This window comes from Moschus berezovskii, chromosome 6 (assembly GCF_049115385.1).
Source record: "Moschus berezovskii isolate FMDL1 chromosome 6, NW_MosBer_1.0, whole genome shotgun sequence".
NCBI lineage: Eukaryota > Metazoa > Chordata > Mammalia > Artiodactyla > Moschidae > Moschus > Moschus berezovskii.
Genome location: NC_142465.1, coordinates 83,414,151 through 83,433,645, shown reverse-complemented (window position 1 = coordinate 83,433,645; position 19,495 = coordinate 83,414,151). Strand labels below are relative to the sequence as shown.

The window sequence follows — 19,495 nt, the reverse complement described above, 5'->3', positions numbered from 1 at the left end:
TGCAGGTAACTTTTTTATTGAGGCACAACAAGGCATTATAATTTGCCTAAACGTGAGGCAGTTAGTTTAGTAAGCTGAACATTAATACAGTTAAGGATTAAGTGCAAACAATATACATTCACAGCTTGACTAGCGAGGCTACATCACAATTTATAAAGTGCCAGATTAGTGCTAATTGTCATTCAGCTTGAAATTTTTCACCATGAGGAGGAAAACAAAAAGTAAGGACCTCCTCCTCCTTCTAGGGATGAAAACATCTTCCTTAACCAATCAGTCACAAGGACAAGAACTACTTTTCCTTATTCCCACTAATTAGAACACCATATCCTTTCATTGTCGATTTTGTACTGACTTTCAATCTTGGTAAAGCAGATAGCCTGAAAATGTAGAATATTTCCAGCTACTTCCATAAATTGCTCCTCTGTGCAAACGTAACCATATCTGGTCTCCCTGGAAGAGCTGAAGAATTGCGTGATTACTAGCAGTTTCGTGGTCTGGAGCACCATCATTGGCATAGGCAGATACCAAGACCTCTTCATTCTTCATGAGGTTGACATACAGTGGCACATTCACTGCCAACTTTAGCATATGAAAAATGAAAACATAAGTGCCATTCACTGGGCAATTAAATCTACCAAGCTGAAGATCAAAAGTTTCTCCCAAGTTGTTCAAAAGAAGATCAAACACAATAGGTTGGTCTAAAGTCCCAGGGGCGAGATTAGAGGTTCTGGCTGCTGAGAAGGCAACGCGCATCTGCTGAGGCAGGGGGTACACGTGTACTGGCAGTATGGTGGCTGCTGGGTTTGTCACTGGCACATCCACAGGGGTCATGCTACGGGAGTCTCCTTGTCCAGAGTCACCACTGTTAAAGGTTTCGTTGTCTCTTTCTGGGCTGCTCACCTGAGAAGAATCACTCCACCCTGCTGTTTTATTAGCAACAGTGAGTTTCTCATAATGAAGCAGTTAGCTTTGAACACAATATTTAACATTAGTCGGCTACTGAAACACAGATAAAAATGCATTTTATAGTAAGTTTTTTAAAAAGCAATAAAGTAGAGCTACAGTATACTTCTCTAGATTTCTCTGACAATAGGTTTGTATACTACTATTCTAAAGTCAGAAAGGATCTAGATGATTTTGTCCAGTATCTTTATTTTTTAATATTAAGAAAATGAGGCCCCTAAAAGGTTGGATAACTTAACACTAGTTACAGCTGGCAAAGTGTAAAACCCAGATGTGAATGAACACTCTATCTTTTGCCCATATTTCTGAGTTATTAATTCCTCAGTGATAAATCTCCAAGTTATCTAACAGAGAAGGACTCAAGAAAACTGAGATTACATAAAAGCAGCAACTTTTGGAACTAGACATTGAAACATTTTGTTATGGTACTAAGTTCCATAATAAATGCTTATTCTTTATTTCTAAGTTAATGTGATTTCATAAAATGTTTTCAGTATTGTACAAAAACACTGCTCAGATAGAAGGCAAAGATAATGTGAATAGTGGCTACTTTCTTAAAGGAAAAAGCTTCCTTTTTCTTGTGACAAAGTTAATCTTCATTCTTGATTTTCTCAGTTACACTGAATCTTTTAATTGTACCTTCACATTTTAAGTATTAAAGTATCCTGCTTTTGTTCAAGTCATGGTGTCTTAATCATTGTTTATTCCTATCTATCAATGTACTAAGGGGCACTAGAGTATCTAGGAGTGCCCATTATTCCACAACCACCATCCTGAAAATCACCCAAAACTATACCAAGTCGGTATAGAGAATATGCACCTAAGGTTAAATTATGCTCTGGTGTCAAACAAATTTAAAACATACACAACACCCATATACACTTAAAAGTGACAAATGATCTCCACAGCCTTTCTAGTAGTCCAATATATCTCCCTTGGGTCTTCAGTACTACATTTAAGCAAACCAAAAACCTCAAAAGATAAATGTTGAAAACAACATACTTTGGGGAGAACTTGACAGAGAATAAAGAAAGATCTAGAGGTACGTTTTGGGTAAATAAATTCCTCAATTATCCTTACCTCTCGAATTTGCCCGAGGACCACCAGATGTCCCTCCTCGCTTGTAACACTGCTGGAAATTATCCTAAAATGAACACATAATATTTACCTCAGCAAAAAAAATGCAAAATAGTTATTACTAGCAAATAAATCTGTAAGACTAAGTCCTCTGAGCCTTTGATCTGGCCTTCTCCAACAACCAACCAAAGGGGCTCAGATGACACCAAGAAAAACAAAACAAGGGTCAGAGTAACATATATCTTCATCTGTTAATTAACCTGACAGGCTAGATATGTTAACACTTGCAAAAACAAGAAAGTGTTTAGATAACACTACATAGAAGACACAATGCTAGGTTATGAAGGAAATTCAGAAATATGACCTGGTCCTCTGTGCCTCATCTCAATACAAAAGGACATAATAAAGCAAAAATACAGACTAATTCAGTCTATTTATAAACCAAAGGGTGATGACAACTATTAACTCTGTTAAGGGTTTTGTTTTGACAGGGAAATTGGTAAAAATTATAACACATGAACATATTACTTCCTGGAATCCTTACCAAAAAATGTCCAAAACACAACATTTCAATCTGACTCCCAAGTATGGCAAAAGCCCCCGTACAAGTCATAAAAAGAATAATTAACAATGTCATTAATTATTAACGTGTAATAAAAAGTTTCAATAGGACAAGAACATACACAATAAAAATAATAATATTCCTACCCCAAACTCCTCATCCTCTTCCCAAGAACACTACTTTCATTGATATCATATGTTTCCTCAATAAGAAACTGAAAACAGCACCAAAAAATACTAGAATACTGGTACTGAGAACAGATGTGCTATTATTGAAGTTTGTTTTAGTCAACATATTCTCTTCACACACAGTATTGACAATCAAGTAATAATAGTTAGCATTTGAATCCTTGATACATGCGTGGCATTTTCATACAAAGCACTTATGTCTATCACTCCATTTAATCCCCAGACTCTCTCAGAGTAATCCTCAACACTTTAGATATAAGTAACTCAAACTGATGAGTCTCCATCTAAAAGATTAGGAACTATGGAGAAGGAAATGGCAATCCACTCCAGTACTCTTGCCTGGAAAATCCCACAGATGGAGAAGCCTGGTAGGCTACAGTCCATGGGATCACAAAGAGTCGGACACAACTGAGTGACTTAAAAAAAAAAAAAAGATAAGGAACTAGAGCTCAAAAAGTTTACATAACATGTCAAAGGTCACACAACGAGGGGAGTGGTGAGATCCGGGGTCAAACCCAAGTCATTCACGTGACATGGTGTGTTCTCCAAAGTGTGTTCTTCAATACTGCTTCTGTACAGACATCTATCTTACGTTATGTAACTATAAGCGCTTCAAGCACAGATCCTTTGTATATTAACAACAGAACTCAATAAAATACCAGATATATAATTGAAGACTTGTAAAGCTTCAAAACTTAAAATGCTAATGTAGTATAAATTCACATCCAGATATGATCAGAGATAGGGAGTTTCCAAGGACAGTTAAAGTGGAAAGTTTAACATCTTCCTATCAATTTTTTACCACATACAGTAAAGAATATCTGAACTATTCAAATAAAGAATTAATAAAAAAATTAAACTTTTAATAAAAAGGATTTTCCTAAACTTGATATCTAGAAAAGTTAAACTGAAGGCAATATAGTAAAGCCTATGGGCTATGGAGTTAAGAAACTTGCGAAAAATATCTACCATTTATTCGCTGAGTGAACTTATACAAGTTACTTGTTTCTGAACTCCAGTTTCCCTTATACAGTGGTGAAGTAAATGAGTTAATGCAAATTTAATCAAGTCCTTAACACATCCTGGGCTTCCCTGGTGGCTCACACGGTAAACAATCTGCCTGCAGTGGAGAAGGCCCAGGTTCAATCCCTGAGTCGGGACGATCCCCCGGAGGAAGAAATGGCTATCCACTCTTGGACAGTGGAGATCTTGCCTGGAGAATCCCATGGATGGAGGAGCCTAGCAGGCTACAGTCCATGGGGTCACAAAGAGTAAGACACAACTGAGCAACTAACACACTTAAGACCTCCTAACATGTAACAGGCAGTTGTCTGTTCCATGTAACAGGCAGTTGTCATGCATCCTTCTTGGGTTATTAGAAAAGCTCCCAACTCAACTCTCCATAGTAATAAAAGTGCCATTACAAAACAAATTATGACTCTGCTATAGGTTAATCACTAGCTTCACATCAACTGTACTTCACATCAATTGTTCAATTATGACAATTATTCTTACCCTTTGGGAATAAGGTGTTCCAGGATACTCTCTAGCTTGGAACTGTAGCTGGCTATAATTTCCATTGGAAATTGAAGGAGGTCCTCTATAAGTATCAAAACCTAGTAAATAAACAACTTACATTAAAATTATGGCCAAAATTACACTAATCTTTTAAATAGCCTGTTCTATACCACTTAAAAAGTTAAACTGATCTTATAAAGCCATCACTAGATTTATGCCTTCTTTAAGCAAACTCTTTAATATTATTTCCACAATAAAACACACATTTATAAAAATATCACAGGCTTCAAATAAGCCAACTGTAGAATTTTACTATTGCTGGAATACAGATGGGGTTGGGAAAGGATGGTGGTTAAAGCCTTGGTCTAGCATACTTTTGCTAATATCATGCAGTGACTAGAATACTTGGAACCATATCTAACTTAAAAGAGTATCACTATTATACTCTCAAAATTATCATCTGTGGTATACTCTGACAAAAAAACTAGGAAATGGGGATTGTCTTAACTATAACATGTTTTGAGCCAGCCAGGTCAGTTAACAAAAGAAAGAAATTATTCAAATATGAAAACCAAAATTAATTCCTGGAAAAAACAAAATGTTCAACCTTTTACTTCAGTAAGTCACAGGATCAATCTGTTTTTCATACAAAAAGTTCCTCTGTTATAGACAAAAGATATATTAGAAATACTCTATTTTGCAGAAATAAGGAATTTTCTACTACATTATAAACAGAAACAACAAAAATGAACAAGGTAAAGTAAAAACAACTTGAGTCAAGTAAATATATAGACAAAATAATTCAGTATAATTATTTATTCAGAGCATACCTTTATAACCACCAGGGGACCGATACGAATTGGTTAGTAATCTCCCACCACGAGTACATCCTCTAACAGATCCCCGGCTATTGACAAATGGTTGAGAGGGTCTGGGAAATACATTCGTCTGTGCTGGGTAAAAGGCAAGGCTACCATTGCTTACTTGAATAGTTCCATCAGGAAAACTTGCTGCTTAAGGAAACAGTTTTAGAGTCCAAGAGTTAAACGGTAATAAAAATTTAATATTCTTTATACTTAGAAGTCAGTGTAGAGCAAACCTTTAATACAACTTTCTCCCTTTTTAAAAAAAATAGGTGCCATAGATATGCATGTGTATATATAGAGATGTTTAAGTAATAAAATATTATTCAGCCCTAGAAAGAAAATTCTGACACACTCTACAATGTAACATGGATAAATCTTGAAGATATTATGGTAAAAGGAATAGGTCAGTTACAAAAGAACAGATATTGTATGATTCCATTTATATCAGATAAGTATTTAGAGCAAATTCAGAGTAGAATGCTGGCTGCCAAGGTTAGGAGGAACGGGAAATGGGGAGTTAGCGTTAAATAGAGAAGATGAAAATTTTCTAGAGATGAATGGTGGTGTTGGCCACACAACAACTTGGATTAAGTTTAATGCCATAAAACCTATACACTTAAAAATGTTTAAAATGATGAATTTTATGTTATGTATATTTTTACCACGAAGGAATAAAAAAGGCTAAATATTTCACCTTATGGAGAAAATGAAAGTGAACTTTTATTAACACTTTAATTGAAAAGGCATATAACAATATCCTTTACGTACATCGCCTGTCCTATGTTTTCACAGCACAGGTGAGAACAGAAGGAGGTCATCTGTGGCTAGGTCCAAGCATTTACATTCACCACCTCTTGCAATTAACCAAGTACTCAGAATGCTCAATTCGTTTGCTCAGGCTTAAGTTTTAGAAAACCCAACAGGGGTCTGAAATACCAACATTAAAAATCTACAAATGCTTCTTATGATTGGGAAATGACTACAAAGTCACCTGCTCTTTCATGTACCTATAGCATGAAAGACCAAAAGGGCCTCCCATCTCTAAGCAAAGAGTGGAATAAGCATAATAAGTTAAATATATATCTTCACATTAATCAATGCTCTATTTCAAGAGAGAAAAAAAGAGAAATGGTCAGACAGCCATCTGTCTGTGACAACACAGAGTTAACAATGATTTCAAAACCTTCATAAAAGCAGCTGGATAGTGCCTTATGCACCTCTACCACTGCTGATAGTAATCAAAGCAATCACATTTAAAAATTGAAGCTCCAAGATTAAATCAGCCACCTAAGTTCTACCTCCACAAAAGTTAAAAGTAACAAGTGAACTTAACTAAAGAGAGGAAAAGGCATTAAGCATTTCTCAGCACTTGAACAGGAGAAAAGATAATGCTTACTAGTCAGGATTCTCCAGGCAAGAACACCGGAGTGGGTTGCCATTTCCTTCTCCAATGTGTGAAAGTGAAAAGTGAAAGTGAAGTCGCTCAGTCATGTCTGACCCTCAGCGACCCCATGGACTGCAGCCCACCAGGCTCCTCCATCCATGGGATTTTCTAGGCAAGAACTAGTCAGGAAAGAACCACTCAAATGTCACTACAGACTTGCTTTCCATTTAATTAGCTCTCATCTAAGTCTTCAAAATATACACAAAGATCTTACCAGTCTCTTGAGAAAGGACAGTTTGTTCTACGTGGATAGCTGGCAGTTGGCACTGGGGTGGTGTTTGTGTACTTGCTGTAGTAAAACTTTGATTGTAGCCAGGTGAATAAGGGGATTCTTTTATTTCTTGTTCTTTCCGTGGAGGCAGAGGTGCATTAACATTAAATACCTTAAAAGACAAGAGTACACTGAGTCATTTGCAAAGTTTCATAGAAAATAATGAAGGATGACATTTGGCAAAACTCTGCAACATTCAAAAACTTCTGTCTGATGGGCGAAGGACTTGAACAGACATTTCTTCAAAGACAATAAATGGCCAATAAGCATATGAAAAGATGCCCAACATCATTAGCCATTAGACAAAAAAATAATCAAAACCACAATGAGATACCACTTCATACCCGTTAGGACAACTATTACTTAAACATAAAACAAAAAACAGAAAATCTAAGTATAACTGAGGGTGGGGTAAAATTACAATCCTCATGAAATGCTGATGGGAAGGTAAAGTGGTACAGCCGACTGTAGAAAACCGTATGGTGGTTCTTCAAAAAGCTAAATGTAGAATTAACGTATGATCCAGCAATTCCACTTCTAGGCATACACCCCAAGAACGGAAAGCAGAGATTCAAAGAGATATGTGTACACCTATGTGCATAGCATTATTCATAAGAGCTAAAAGGTGAAACAACCAAGTGTCCATCAGCAGATGACTAGTAAACAGAATGTGATATATGCATATGATGGAATGTTATTTCATAATAAAAAAGAATGAAATTCTGATCCATGCTACAACAGGGATGGATGAACCTTGAAAATACTATGCTAACTGAAAAGCCAGGTAGAAAAAGGACAAATATCATGAGTCCACTTATATGATGTACCTAAGAATAGGCAAACTCATAGAGACAAAGCAGAATAGAAGTTACCAGGGGCTAAGGAGAAGAAGGGGATAATGAAAAAGTTCTGAACAAAAACAGTGGTGATGGCTATACAACACTGTGGATGTACTTAATGCCACTGAATTACACATTTTAAAATGGTTAAAACAGTAAATTTTATGCACATTTTACCACAGTAAAAAAAAAAATTCCTATTTGATTTCCGACAGAAGTTAAATCAAGTACAAAAACTAACTCTCCTGATACTACATTATCATAATGCTGCTTACTGAAAATGAAAACTTCATAGGGGAAGAGGGTACTTTTTCAGAAACTGAGGATGAATGAAAATATCTGCCATTGACTGAATTTCTACCACGTGGCAGGACAATGATTTGACCAGACTCTGGTCACTGAGTATAATAAAGCACTTTTGTTACTCTCGAGCCCCCTTATCCTGCTCCATTTTTCCTCAATACACATAACATATGATATAATATATATTTGAGTATTTTTCTCTCTAGCCCTCCCACCTCCATAATAAAGTATAAGCTTCTTAAGCACAAAGACCCATCTATTCTCCATTGTTAAAACCCAGGCATTGTTGAACAGTGCCTGGCTTTGTAACTACCTGTTTGTTGAATAATAAATCAGTAAATGAACAAATAAGAACCAGCTTGTACTGAATAGGAACCAAACAGGTAGAGAAGACAGACCGGGGTGAGCAAAAGAGGTATTTGTGATAAGAATGTACAGGGCAAGTCCAGGGGACTAGTCTGGCAAGTTATACCAGGCTTCAAAAGTTACTGAGTGTCAGGTAAAGGACATTCAATTTCATTTAATAAAGGAACAATATTTGCTTTTAATTAGGAATAAGAAAAACTTAATAAAACCAATGTAGCTTGTTTTTTTGTGTGTGGATTTTTTTGTTTTTACTAAAAAAACAGTACTGTGTAGGATGGGTTGACAGGCATAGAGGGAAAGCAAGAACACTGAGCTTTTCTAGGTGGCCAAGCAGGGAGTAATAAGATTAGTGAATTCATGTGTCTGAATTCACCAGCCCACCTCCCTGCCTTGTGTCTGCTTCCCACTGCCATTCCACAGGCCCCATCTCACCACTGTCACTCAAAAGGACGTGAAGTGGGACATTAAGCATCATCAGGAAGAGTACTTATTGGCTAAGACTTTGTGTTCTTCTAAATAAAAGTTTTATATTTATTCTAGGTTTAGAGAATAAATATACAAACAGTTGTAACACAATCTTAAAAAGTTTTAAACTACAACTTGTAGAAAGAAAGAAAGAAAGTAAAGTCGCTCAGTCATGTCCAACTTTTCGCAACTCCACGGACAGTAGCCTGCACCAGGCTCCTCTGTCCATGGGATTTTCTAGGCAAGAGTACTGGAGTGGGTTGCATTTCCTTCTCCAGGGAATCTTCCTAACCCAGGGATCGAACCCGGGTCTCCCGCTTTGTAGACAGATGCTTTACCATCTGAGCCACCAGGGAAGTAGATTGTAATTCAAAATACCATACAAATCTTGAACAATTCTCCAAAACCCAGCATGAGATGAATGAAGATGAAATCAAATGAAAGTTTCAACAGTAATAGAACACACAAGTATGTGTCCTATATTTCAGGGTATTGATATCGTGGAATACCAGAACTGTGATATTAGTAACTGTTAGTATTATTAAGCTATTTATAGAAAATTATGTTTCTCACTTACATTTCATTTCTTTAATATGGGTCTCTTAAGCTTTGCCTAACACTAATTTTCAGAAGGGTAAATGCCCTGACAAAATAGTCATTCAAAATTATTGAGGCTTTGGATTTAATACTCTTCACTCCACAAACAATATTTCCATTGAACAAATGCAAATTCTATCAGTCCAAATAAGAGTAATAGAAAAGGCAAATTTTTTCACATAAGTACCCAATATTAAAGAAACAGTAGTTTTTTAAATGGAATAATGAACTGCAATCATCATTCATGTTTTATACTCACTGTCTGCATGGCTTGAAAGGGTGCTGTGTTAATGGTTACTGAACTACTACTTGCTGGAGGTGACTGGAAGCCCTGTTCAGAGCCCTTTGACATGGGAGGATTTGGAGAAGCTAGTGAAGACGGTTGCTTGCTTGGGGAAACTGCTGCCTAGGGAGGAGAAATGCAGTATCAGCCAATCACCTGCCATACAACAAGCAGTTAACTTAAACTAAACCCCAGGATGGCATAAGTCAGCAAGTCCTATAGGATGACATTTGGACATAGGAATGCAAAAGAACAGCTTCTGCTTACAATTTCAAATCTCAATTGCTGAGCATGCACACTAGTATTTGCTTTGCACAGCTTGCTGACTAAGTGAGAATCTTACTATTAATCAGTCTAAGAGACGAGGAGTTGAACTTTTTATGAGGACCCAGTCCCTTTCAAACACTGTAATGATATTTTCTAGTTCAGAATCTAATATTACTCCAAACTTATACAGAAGAATTAGGCTTAAGAAAAACCCTGGGTGAGTTGCTTGGTCAGTGTTAACTTTTTTCTATTTCAAAGTCTTACTAGTGGATTCCTTAGTCAGCTCCCTTTAAAAAGAAAACCAAACCTGAGCTAATATAAATAACTCTTAACTAAGGGAATTAGCAACTCCTTGATACAACAGATTATAAAGCCAAATACTTAAAAGATAGGAAAAAACAATCCCAGTGAGGTAATGAAGCAAACAGGTGTGACTCATTAGGTGGCAAACACTTAATTTAAATTTAGACCAAATCAACATTATAAAAACTATTTTCTTATATAATGAATACATTTTCTTATGTAATAGTTAACCAAGAAATAATAATAAAACCTGAGTTGCTAAATTAATAAAAAAAAAAATCTACCTATCATGTTATATCTATCTCAAGGATTTGCTCAAACACAGTAAAAACTATCAAAAGCACAAACATAATACTATCAAAATGCTTTCACAAAATTAGCCGAAAAGAGAATGGAACTCATTCTGATTGAGTCAATGATAATATTAACACTATAAAGTTACTGAGTCTTCAGTTATATGTATAAAAGATTTTTCTCCTAAGGAGTCCTTCAATATAAATATAATGAGAAACTTGAACTAATCGCTAATCCTACCCCTACCTAGAAATTTTCATCCTTCTGACATTAGCATTTCGGATATAATTTATTGTATCTGAAAAGGCAATACATTTGCCTTTTCAGTCTATTTAATACACTATTAAGTCTATTTATATGGTAAAGTCACAATAAAGTTAAAGTTACCTGTGTAAGTTCCAGGACTACAACATCAATAGAAAGCAAACATTAGTAAAGTACAAATGTTCAGTCGTTAAGTTGATCGTGCCTATAATTCACACGTTAAGCTGGTTCTGCTATTCTCTAAGTCAGAAATGAAATTAAGACAATTGGTCTCTTATTACCTCAGGAGTCTCTGAGGTCATAAACTCTGTTTCAGATCCTGAAGAAGCCTGATCAGTAGTAACCAAGCAAGCATTTGAGCTACAAGTAACTGGAGAAGCAGCAGCCTAGACACAGGAAGATATAAAACATTGTAAAAGGCACAATTTGTTCACTTTATATTACATGGGCCCTGACCTTCCTAACACATTACTCTCACTGAATACTCAGCAGTGCCAATTGCTATGCTTAACACTTTTAACACATATTAATATATTTACTCCTAACAATAACCCTGTGCAATAGGTACAACTATTCCCATTTTATTCATAATCAGGCAGAAGCAAAGAAAGTTAAATAATTTACCCAAGATCACTCTAAAATTAAGGGGTAGAGTTGAGATTCAAAGCCAAGCAGCCAGCTACACTGCCTTTCCAGGCCTAGTCACCAAAGCTACACATCTAATCCCATCCTCATTTATCAAGATTCTTGGCCCTGGAAATCTGGGGCCAGATTTTCCATCAGGCACTCAACAGCAAGCTCCCTGGGCAATGAGCCCAGGGTACATTCACGCTCTGAGCACGGGTCTGCCAGAATCATGACACCTATCTTTTACTCTGAGTGCTCTCAGTGTCTTATAGGAGTAGGAAGAAGTATAAATAAAAAGGATAGGCTCTACACAAATCACAATGGCACCAATATCCTAACAAAAATCAAAGCTAATATGTATAAAATAAAAGTTGGGAGAAGGCACTTAGGAACTAAGTCTGACAACTGTAACTGATAAAAAAAGCTATGAGAGCAGATAGGAAGGAATTCTATGGCATAACAGGTATTGAAATATAACAGAAATCCATAAAATTCTAGCAATCACAAGGTCCGAAGTGTCAGTGAATCCACTCCTTTTATCTAAATGCTTCAGTTCAGTTCTCAGAAGCCCAAGTAATAAATGGGTTACCCAAGGCTAACAGAGCAGTTATGTTTCAGTCATCTCCAAGAGTTCATCATGATATGCTGCTTCTTGGGAAGGAGATGGGGACCATGTTTAAAAAGTCTCATGGAAAAGGTCTTATGAAAAAAATTTTGAAATCCTTTACAGCATTTTATATATTTAAATAGGTATAATTTAGATCTGACCAAACTATTATAAAACAGGAGTGTTTTTAAACCTAGGCCTTGCTTCTGGCCTCCTCTTTAAAACAATGAGACAACCACCCAAAATAAATGCTATTGGCTGTTGTAGGAACACAACTTAGTCAGCTGCCAAAAAATTCACAGATACTAAGTTAAGGCAATTTAGCGCACCTGATAGTTAAGCTTTAAGAGACTTTGAATCTTAGTTAAGAAGTTAACAAAAAAGATAAGAAGCATTCTTTACATTAGTATTTATTGGGAAGTTATGGCAGTTTTTGCTTCCAAGTTATTGCTCTTTAAATAGACCATCTAGAGTTCATTTTAAGTATTTCTGAGTAAGCATGATGATGGAGGCCAGTGGTTCCAAAAAATCAACATGCAGATTCACCCAAGAAGCAGACTAAAAACATAGATGAATAGATAACACCCCTGGAAATGCCAACCTTACAGGTCTAAGGTGGTACCTAACAATATAGTCCTCTCTCAGTACCCACAGGGACTGGTTCCAGGACTCGCTGTGATACCAAAATTCGGAGATGCTCAGACCCTACAGTCGACCCTCCGTACCTGTGGTCCCGCACTTTCAGATTAAACCAACATCAGATATGTAGCACTGTATGGATTTAGCGGGAGAAAAAAACACATACAAGAGGACCTGAGCAGGTTAAACTCATATTGTTCAAGGGTCGACTGTATGTATTTTTATTAAAGTGACCAAATAATTCTGATGCAGTCACCCCAGAGGCATGCCTCTGAGAACAATTAGACTAGACTATTGGTTTATCAAAAAAAAAAAAAAAACTCATTGACTGAAAGCCTCATACAGAATCTAATAGCTAGAACAGATAACATGGAATTCTTTAGCTAAAGCAGGCAGTGGGGTGAGGGACTAACCATGAATTAAGAAAAATTCGTTTCTTTCTTTAGACTCTTTACTATGCCAATAATACTAAGTGACTTAGGTGGCTTAAACAGCAAAGTAAGATTCCCAAAGTATCTCTGAATTCTCTAGGCTTGCTCTTTCCTTACTAAAATTTCCTTCTTTGTTGACTTGCCCATGTTCAGTAGGGAATTTTTTGAGGACCAGTTTTACTTGATCTAAAAAACGAGATATCCTTAAAACATTTTCAATAATTTAGTTAGGAATATTAGAATCAGTGAGTCTGACCGTTCATACCAAAGCAAGAGTTTCTCCTGAAAGAGTAAATGAAAGATGAATCTGGAGAAGTTACCTGTAATGGCTCTTGAAGAAAATCACTTTGATTGGATAGATTCTGTTCTGTAGATGCTGTAGAGAGTGAAATCAACAGTAAACTACTAAGGGAAAGAAAAGTTTATGCATACCAACTGGATGGAAACTGAAGTTTATATTTTATAAAACCAAGCAGTATCTAGAACTGGGTCTCAAGTCCTTCTATTAGAGCTTTAAAAAGTCAGAGAGGATTATAAAGGAAAAGGATCCTAGTTCCATCCATGATAGTTAATAATGTTTTATGGTTAGACGGACAAAAGCAGCATTTCAAGGCTTCCAAAAGAAAAGAACTGACTTTTTAAAAACCAGCAACTGTAATCTGGAAGATAAAATCTGAGCTATCATGAGTAGTAACTGGCTGATACACATCAAATTACAAGTTTCAAAATAAGTCCTTGCGGGAGTCATCTGTCTCTTCATTTTTCTCTTTGATCATGTAAATTAAATATACTTTCCAATTACATAGTTTCAGTTTGGTTTATTCTTGTTAATGTCTATTACTTTTATTAATTACTCTCTCTTCCTTCTCCTTACCCGACCCAGGAATTACTGCACCACTCTTCTGGTTGGTGTATACTGCTTACTACGGCTGAACTATGGCTTTGATTATGTCATTCCACTCCTAAGATAAACTAATGCAGAACAAAAAGCTTGAAGTCTGAAGTGTCAGACCAGATTCAGATTAACCAGTGTTAGTGCAGTGTTAATCAGTTCAGTCAGTTCATTTCAGTCACTCAGTTGTGTCCAACTCTGCAACCCCATGAACTACAGCACACCAGTCCTCCCTGTCCATCACCAACTCCCGGACTTTACTCAAACTCATATCCATTGAGTTGGTAATGCCATCCAACCATCACATCCTCTGTTATCCCCTTCTCCTCCCACCTTGAATCTTTCCCAGCAAAAGGGTCTTTTCCAATGAGTCACTTCTTCACATCAGGTGGCCAAAGTACTGAAGTTTCAACACCAGTCCTTCCAATGAATATTCAGGACTGATTTCCTTTAGGATGGACTGATTGGATCTCCTTGCAGTCCAAGGGACTCTCAAGAGTCTTTTCCAACACCACAGTTCAAAAGCATCAATTCTTCTGCGCTCAGCTTTCTCTATAGTCCAACTCTCACATCCATATATGACTACTGGAAAAATCATTGCCTTGACTAGATGGACCTTTGTGGGCCAAGTAATGTCTCTGATTTTTAATATGCTGTCTCGCTTGGTCATAACTTTTCTTCCAAGGAGTAAGCATCTTTTAATTTCATGGCTGTAATCACCATCTGCGATTCTGGAGCCCAAAAAAACAATGACTGTCACTGTTTTCATTGTTTCCCCATCTATTTGCCATGAAGTGATGGGACCAGATGCCATGATCCAAGTTGAATGTTTTAGCTTTAAGCCAACTTTTTCACTCTCCTCTTTCACTTTTATCAAGAGGCTCTTTAGTTCTTCTTCGCTTTCTGCCACAAGGGTGGTGTCATCTGCATATCTGAGGTTATTGATATTTCTCCCAGCAATCTTGATTCCAGCTTGTGCTTCATCCAGCCCAGTGTTTCTCATGATGTACTCTGCATAGAAGTTAAATAAGCAGGGTGACAATATACAGCCTTGACATACTCCTTTCCCTATTTGGAACCAGTCTGTTTTTTCATGTCCAGTTCTTTTTTTTTTAATTGGAGGCTAATTACTTTATAATATTGTATTTGTTTTCCCATACATTGACATGAATTCGCCCCAGGTGTACATGTGTTCCCCATCTTGAACCCCCCTCCCACCTCCCTCCCCATACCATCCCTCTGGGTCATCCCAGTGCACCAGCCCCGAGCATCCTGTATCATACATCAAACCTGGACTGGCGATTCGTTTCACATATGATAATATACATGGTTCAATGCCATTCTCCCAAATCATCCCACCCTCACCCTCTCCCACAGAGTCCCAAAGACTGTTCTATACATCTGTGTCTCTTTTGCTGTCTCGTATACAGGGTTATCGTTACCATCTAAATTCCATATATATGCGTTAGTATACTATATTGGTATTTTTCTTTCTGGCTTACTTCACTCTGTATAATAGGTTCCAGTCTCATCCACCTCATTAGAACTGATTCAAATGTATTCTTTTTAATGGCTGAGTAATACTCCATTGTGTATATGTACCACAGCTTTCTTATCCATTCGTCTGCAGATGGACATCTAGGTTGCTTCCATGTCCTGGTTATTATAAACAGTGCTGCGATCAACATTGGAGTACTTGTGTTTCTTTCAATTCTGGTTTCCTCGGTGTGTATGCCCAGGAGTGCGATTGCTGGGTCGTATGGCCGTTCTATTTCCAGTTTTTTACGGAATCTCCACAATGTTCTCCATAGTGGTTGTACTAGTTTGCATTCCCACCAACAGTGTAAGAGGGTTCCCTTTTCTCCACACCCTCTCCAGCATTTATTGCTTGTAGACTTTTGGATAGCATCCATTCTGACTGGCGTGAAGTGGTACATGTCCAGTTCTAACTGTTGCTTCCTAAGCTGCATACAGATTTCTCAGGAGGCAGGTCAGGTGGTCTGGTATTCCCATCTCTAAGAATTTTCCACAGTTTGTGGTGATCCACACAGTCAAAGGCTTTGGCATAGTCAATAAAGCAGAAATAGATGTTTTTCTGGAACTCTTGCTTTTTCAATGATCCAATGGATGTTGGCAATTTGATCTCTGGTTCCTCTGCCTTTTCTAAATCCAGCTTGAACATCTGGAAGTTCACAGTTCACATACAGTTGAAACCTGGCTTGGAGAATTTTGAGCATTACTAGTGTGTGAGATGAGTGCAAATATGCGGTAGTTTAAGCATTCCTTGGCATTGCCTTTCTTTGGGACTGGAATGAAAACTGACCTTTTCCAGTTCTGTGTTAATCAGCGTTAAGCAGTGTTAAGCAGTGCACTAAATACCACTGATATAATTTCACTCACAGGATGCAAAAGCCTCAACACTAGATGTACAGAGTTGAAAGGAGTCAAGCAAGTCAAGAGTAAAATTATTTATAAAAGAAACAATTGGAACAAACAGCTGTAGGTATAATAAGTCTTAAGAATGAGGACATACCTACTGGGCTACCTGAGGTAGCTGAAGGCGGCTGTGATGATGGAATTGCACTTGAAGGTTTGTCAAAATCCAGAATAGATTCCTAAAGATAAAATTTTAAATAGTGAGTGGAAACAAAGATCACCGTTTGTTTGTAAACCTATTACCATTAAATTATTTATGATATTGTCATAAACCTCAGCTTATTAGCTATAGGAATTTATCTAATAACTATCTTAAGATGTTAATAACTTAAGTCTTTTAGGAGAAGAAATTAAAAGTAAATCTAAAGTAACTGTCAAACCTTAAGACTATCAAGTATTAAAACTCTAATAATAATTCTAAGGCCAAGTTAGGAAAACTCCTCACTTGAAGGTTTAAACATAAACATTAATCCTAGCATAGACTGAACCCTCATTTTTATTATAACCAATGAGAAGTTCTAATTATTTTATCTCAACCACTAAACTAACTCATGCTTTTAGATACTTTCATGACAAGAAGCCATTCTCTTCTCCCATGTGCCTATCTTGGTTATCCTGGAAATATTTCCAACGTTTTGAGTACTTAACTTACACACTTGTAGTGATCATTTTAGGTCCTTTATTTATCATCAAATAATCTGAAGAAGTAAGCAATTCCCTCACTTAATAAAAAAGTAGAAGGTTGGGAGTTTGTCAGATTATATAACTGGTAATTGGCAGAAGTGGATTTACATGCAGGTCTAACTCCAAAGCAAGATCTTTTTACAATTAACACATAAAAATCTCTATTTGCCTACTTCCAAGCTCAATAATATCACAATATTTTGAAATTCTGCACATGTTTATATAACACAATTTAACATTTAACTATTGACTTAACTCAAGTTTACAATCTTATACAAATGAAATATAAACTCTTTGAGGGCAATGAATGTCATGATTATTTACACACAATGGCATCTATCAAATACCAAGCATAGTACACGTTCTCACAGTCTGAGTAGAAACTACTGAAGAGCTACAGCAGCAATATCATTTGAGCACTTTAAGCTTCTTACATGTTTAATTCATTTCATTACTCACAACAAACAGGAACAGGAACTATTATCCTCATTATTTTTTCAAAAAAGAAAAACTGAGGCAGAAAGTTAAGTAACTTCCCTAAACTCTCAGAGCAAGTGGCAGAGCCAAGATTTGTACTCATTCTGAACACCAGAATCTATGCTCTTAACAACTTCATTTAATGCTTCAGATCAGAAGCTAGTAGCCCCATAACTAGCATTTAAGATTCACTTAATAATGACTCATACTTGCATAAAGTTACAAGTTCCTTGAATCTGGGTCATCAGATCCTGCAGTTTCTCTTTCCTCAATACTGGATCCTTTGGAAGGGTAGAGGAAGAACCTACAGGCTGATGCATAGGCTTAGGCACCTACAAGATAAACCCATAATGTGTAAGAGTGAAGTTCAAATTCAACAGCTTGATTCAGGAAACTTAGCTTATCACTGCATCTTAATGTAATCAAAACACATAGCAGTGTTCATTTATAGGTTTATCTCAGGTAAAGAATTTCCACATAAATGCCTCTTCTAAGTAATTTCAACAAACTTTAAATGTTTCCCCCTTCAGTACAACTTTAATGGGAACTATTGCTAAACATCATCTTTTTAAAAGGAAGGCCGATAACAGCAGAACTTCCTTGATAAAAAGTTCTTTCATTGTGGACATCGACCTTACGTCCTCCACAAGATGCCACTGCCTACAATATAAAACATCTCAATGGCCTTTTTCCAAGGAAAAAAGTTACTATCACATTAAATATATATCCCATTTTTAATATATATCTGATTTCAGAAACATTAAGGTATAAAAATGTATACACATATATCCTAGAGTTTAGGAAATACAATGTTATATTTTGTTATAAAGTAAGTATACTTTGGTGGGGCTACTGATGTTTAGAATGTGGTCCCCCTCCAGCTAAACTTCTTAAGATTGCTGAAACAGACCTCATGTTTATGGTTATTTCTTACAGGTATCAGCAAACCGATCCTTACCAGCTCCTCCTCTCCACCTTCTAATTCACTAAGAAATCACACAGCTAAGCTACATCAACAGCATCATAAAAATAATAGTTAATAGACCCTAAGGAAATATATGAAAGGCTCTTTTAGGAGAAAAGTATGAACTCTGGTGATTTATTTCATGTATCTAGTCTTTTGGCTTTGAACTCTTTTTTGCCCTTGACTGTACTTAGTCATATTAAAGACAATGGAGATTGCAATACAGATAGAGGCAAATACAGTGTTTATACAGACACACATCCTCACAGTCACTGAGAGACCCTATAACTTCAATATGATGTCGTCTGTGCCATAAGGTACAATAAATGAGTTCTGACCTTTACAATTAAACACTCTTGATTTTAAATACTATTCAACAAACAGCAGGGTATCAATATTTCGTATGGTCAAGGCTCAGCACTGTTATACCTACTAGAATTTTTAACTGTGTTTTTTGAGCAACTTTATCGAAGTATTAAATGTGGTTTATAAATATAAATTTCCCAAAATATTGATAGCTATCATGTCAAAATTACTATCATATGATATCTTGTTAATGAAATAGGCTATTAATCTTCTGCAGGGTCAGGATGAAGCTAAAATTACATTAGCACTTAAAGAGGAAGAAAGGAAAATAAAAGGAGACAAGTAACACTAAAATTCTCTTCCCAAGAGGTAGAATTGAGGCAGGCGTAATTTATAAAATGCAATGATCTGAATTCCCTAAACAAAATGTTTTCTGCCCCCTCACTTTTTAAGTGAAGTATAGTTGATTTATGATAATACAGTATCATGTTAGTTTCAGGTGTACATCACGGTGATTCCGTTTTATATATATGTATGTATGTGCATTCTTTTTCAGAGTCTA

At 36.4% G+C, this 19,495-nt stretch overlaps 1 protein-coding gene across 13 annotated transcripts in view; it reads right to left on the bottom strand.

The window, feature by feature from the left end:
* The window catches only part of CAPRIN2 (caprin family member 2), a 43,642-nt gene continuing 24,147 nt past the window's right edge, over positions 1 to 19,495 (bottom strand). For 2 of the 13 annotated variants that reach the window (XM_055395528.2, XM_055395521.2), the window contains exons 10-19: positions 17,873 to 17,995; positions 16,600 to 16,681; positions 13,495 to 13,550; positions 11,152 to 11,256; positions 9,719 to 9,865; positions 6,833 to 7,001; positions 5,139 to 5,321; positions 4,306 to 4,406; positions 2,044 to 2,107; positions 1 to 923 (exon numbers count right to left, since the gene is read on the bottom strand). In XM_055395528.2, the coding sequence (XP_055251503.1) occupies positions 355 to 923; positions 2,044 to 2,107; positions 4,306 to 4,406; positions 5,139 to 5,321; positions 6,833 to 7,001; positions 9,719 to 9,865; positions 11,152 to 11,256; positions 13,495 to 13,550; positions 16,600 to 16,681; positions 17,873 to 17,995 (1,599 nt within the window). In that variant the 3' untranslated portion in view covers positions 1 to 354. Of the gene's footprint in view, positions 968 to 2,043; positions 2,108 to 4,305; positions 4,407 to 5,138; positions 5,322 to 6,832; positions 7,002 to 9,718; positions 9,866 to 11,151; positions 11,257 to 13,494; positions 13,551 to 16,599; positions 16,682 to 17,872; positions 17,996 to 19,495 lie in introns of all 13 variants that reach the window. The other 11 variants (XM_055395529.2, XM_055395523.2, XM_055395522.2 and 8 more) reach the window with 11 other exon arrangements.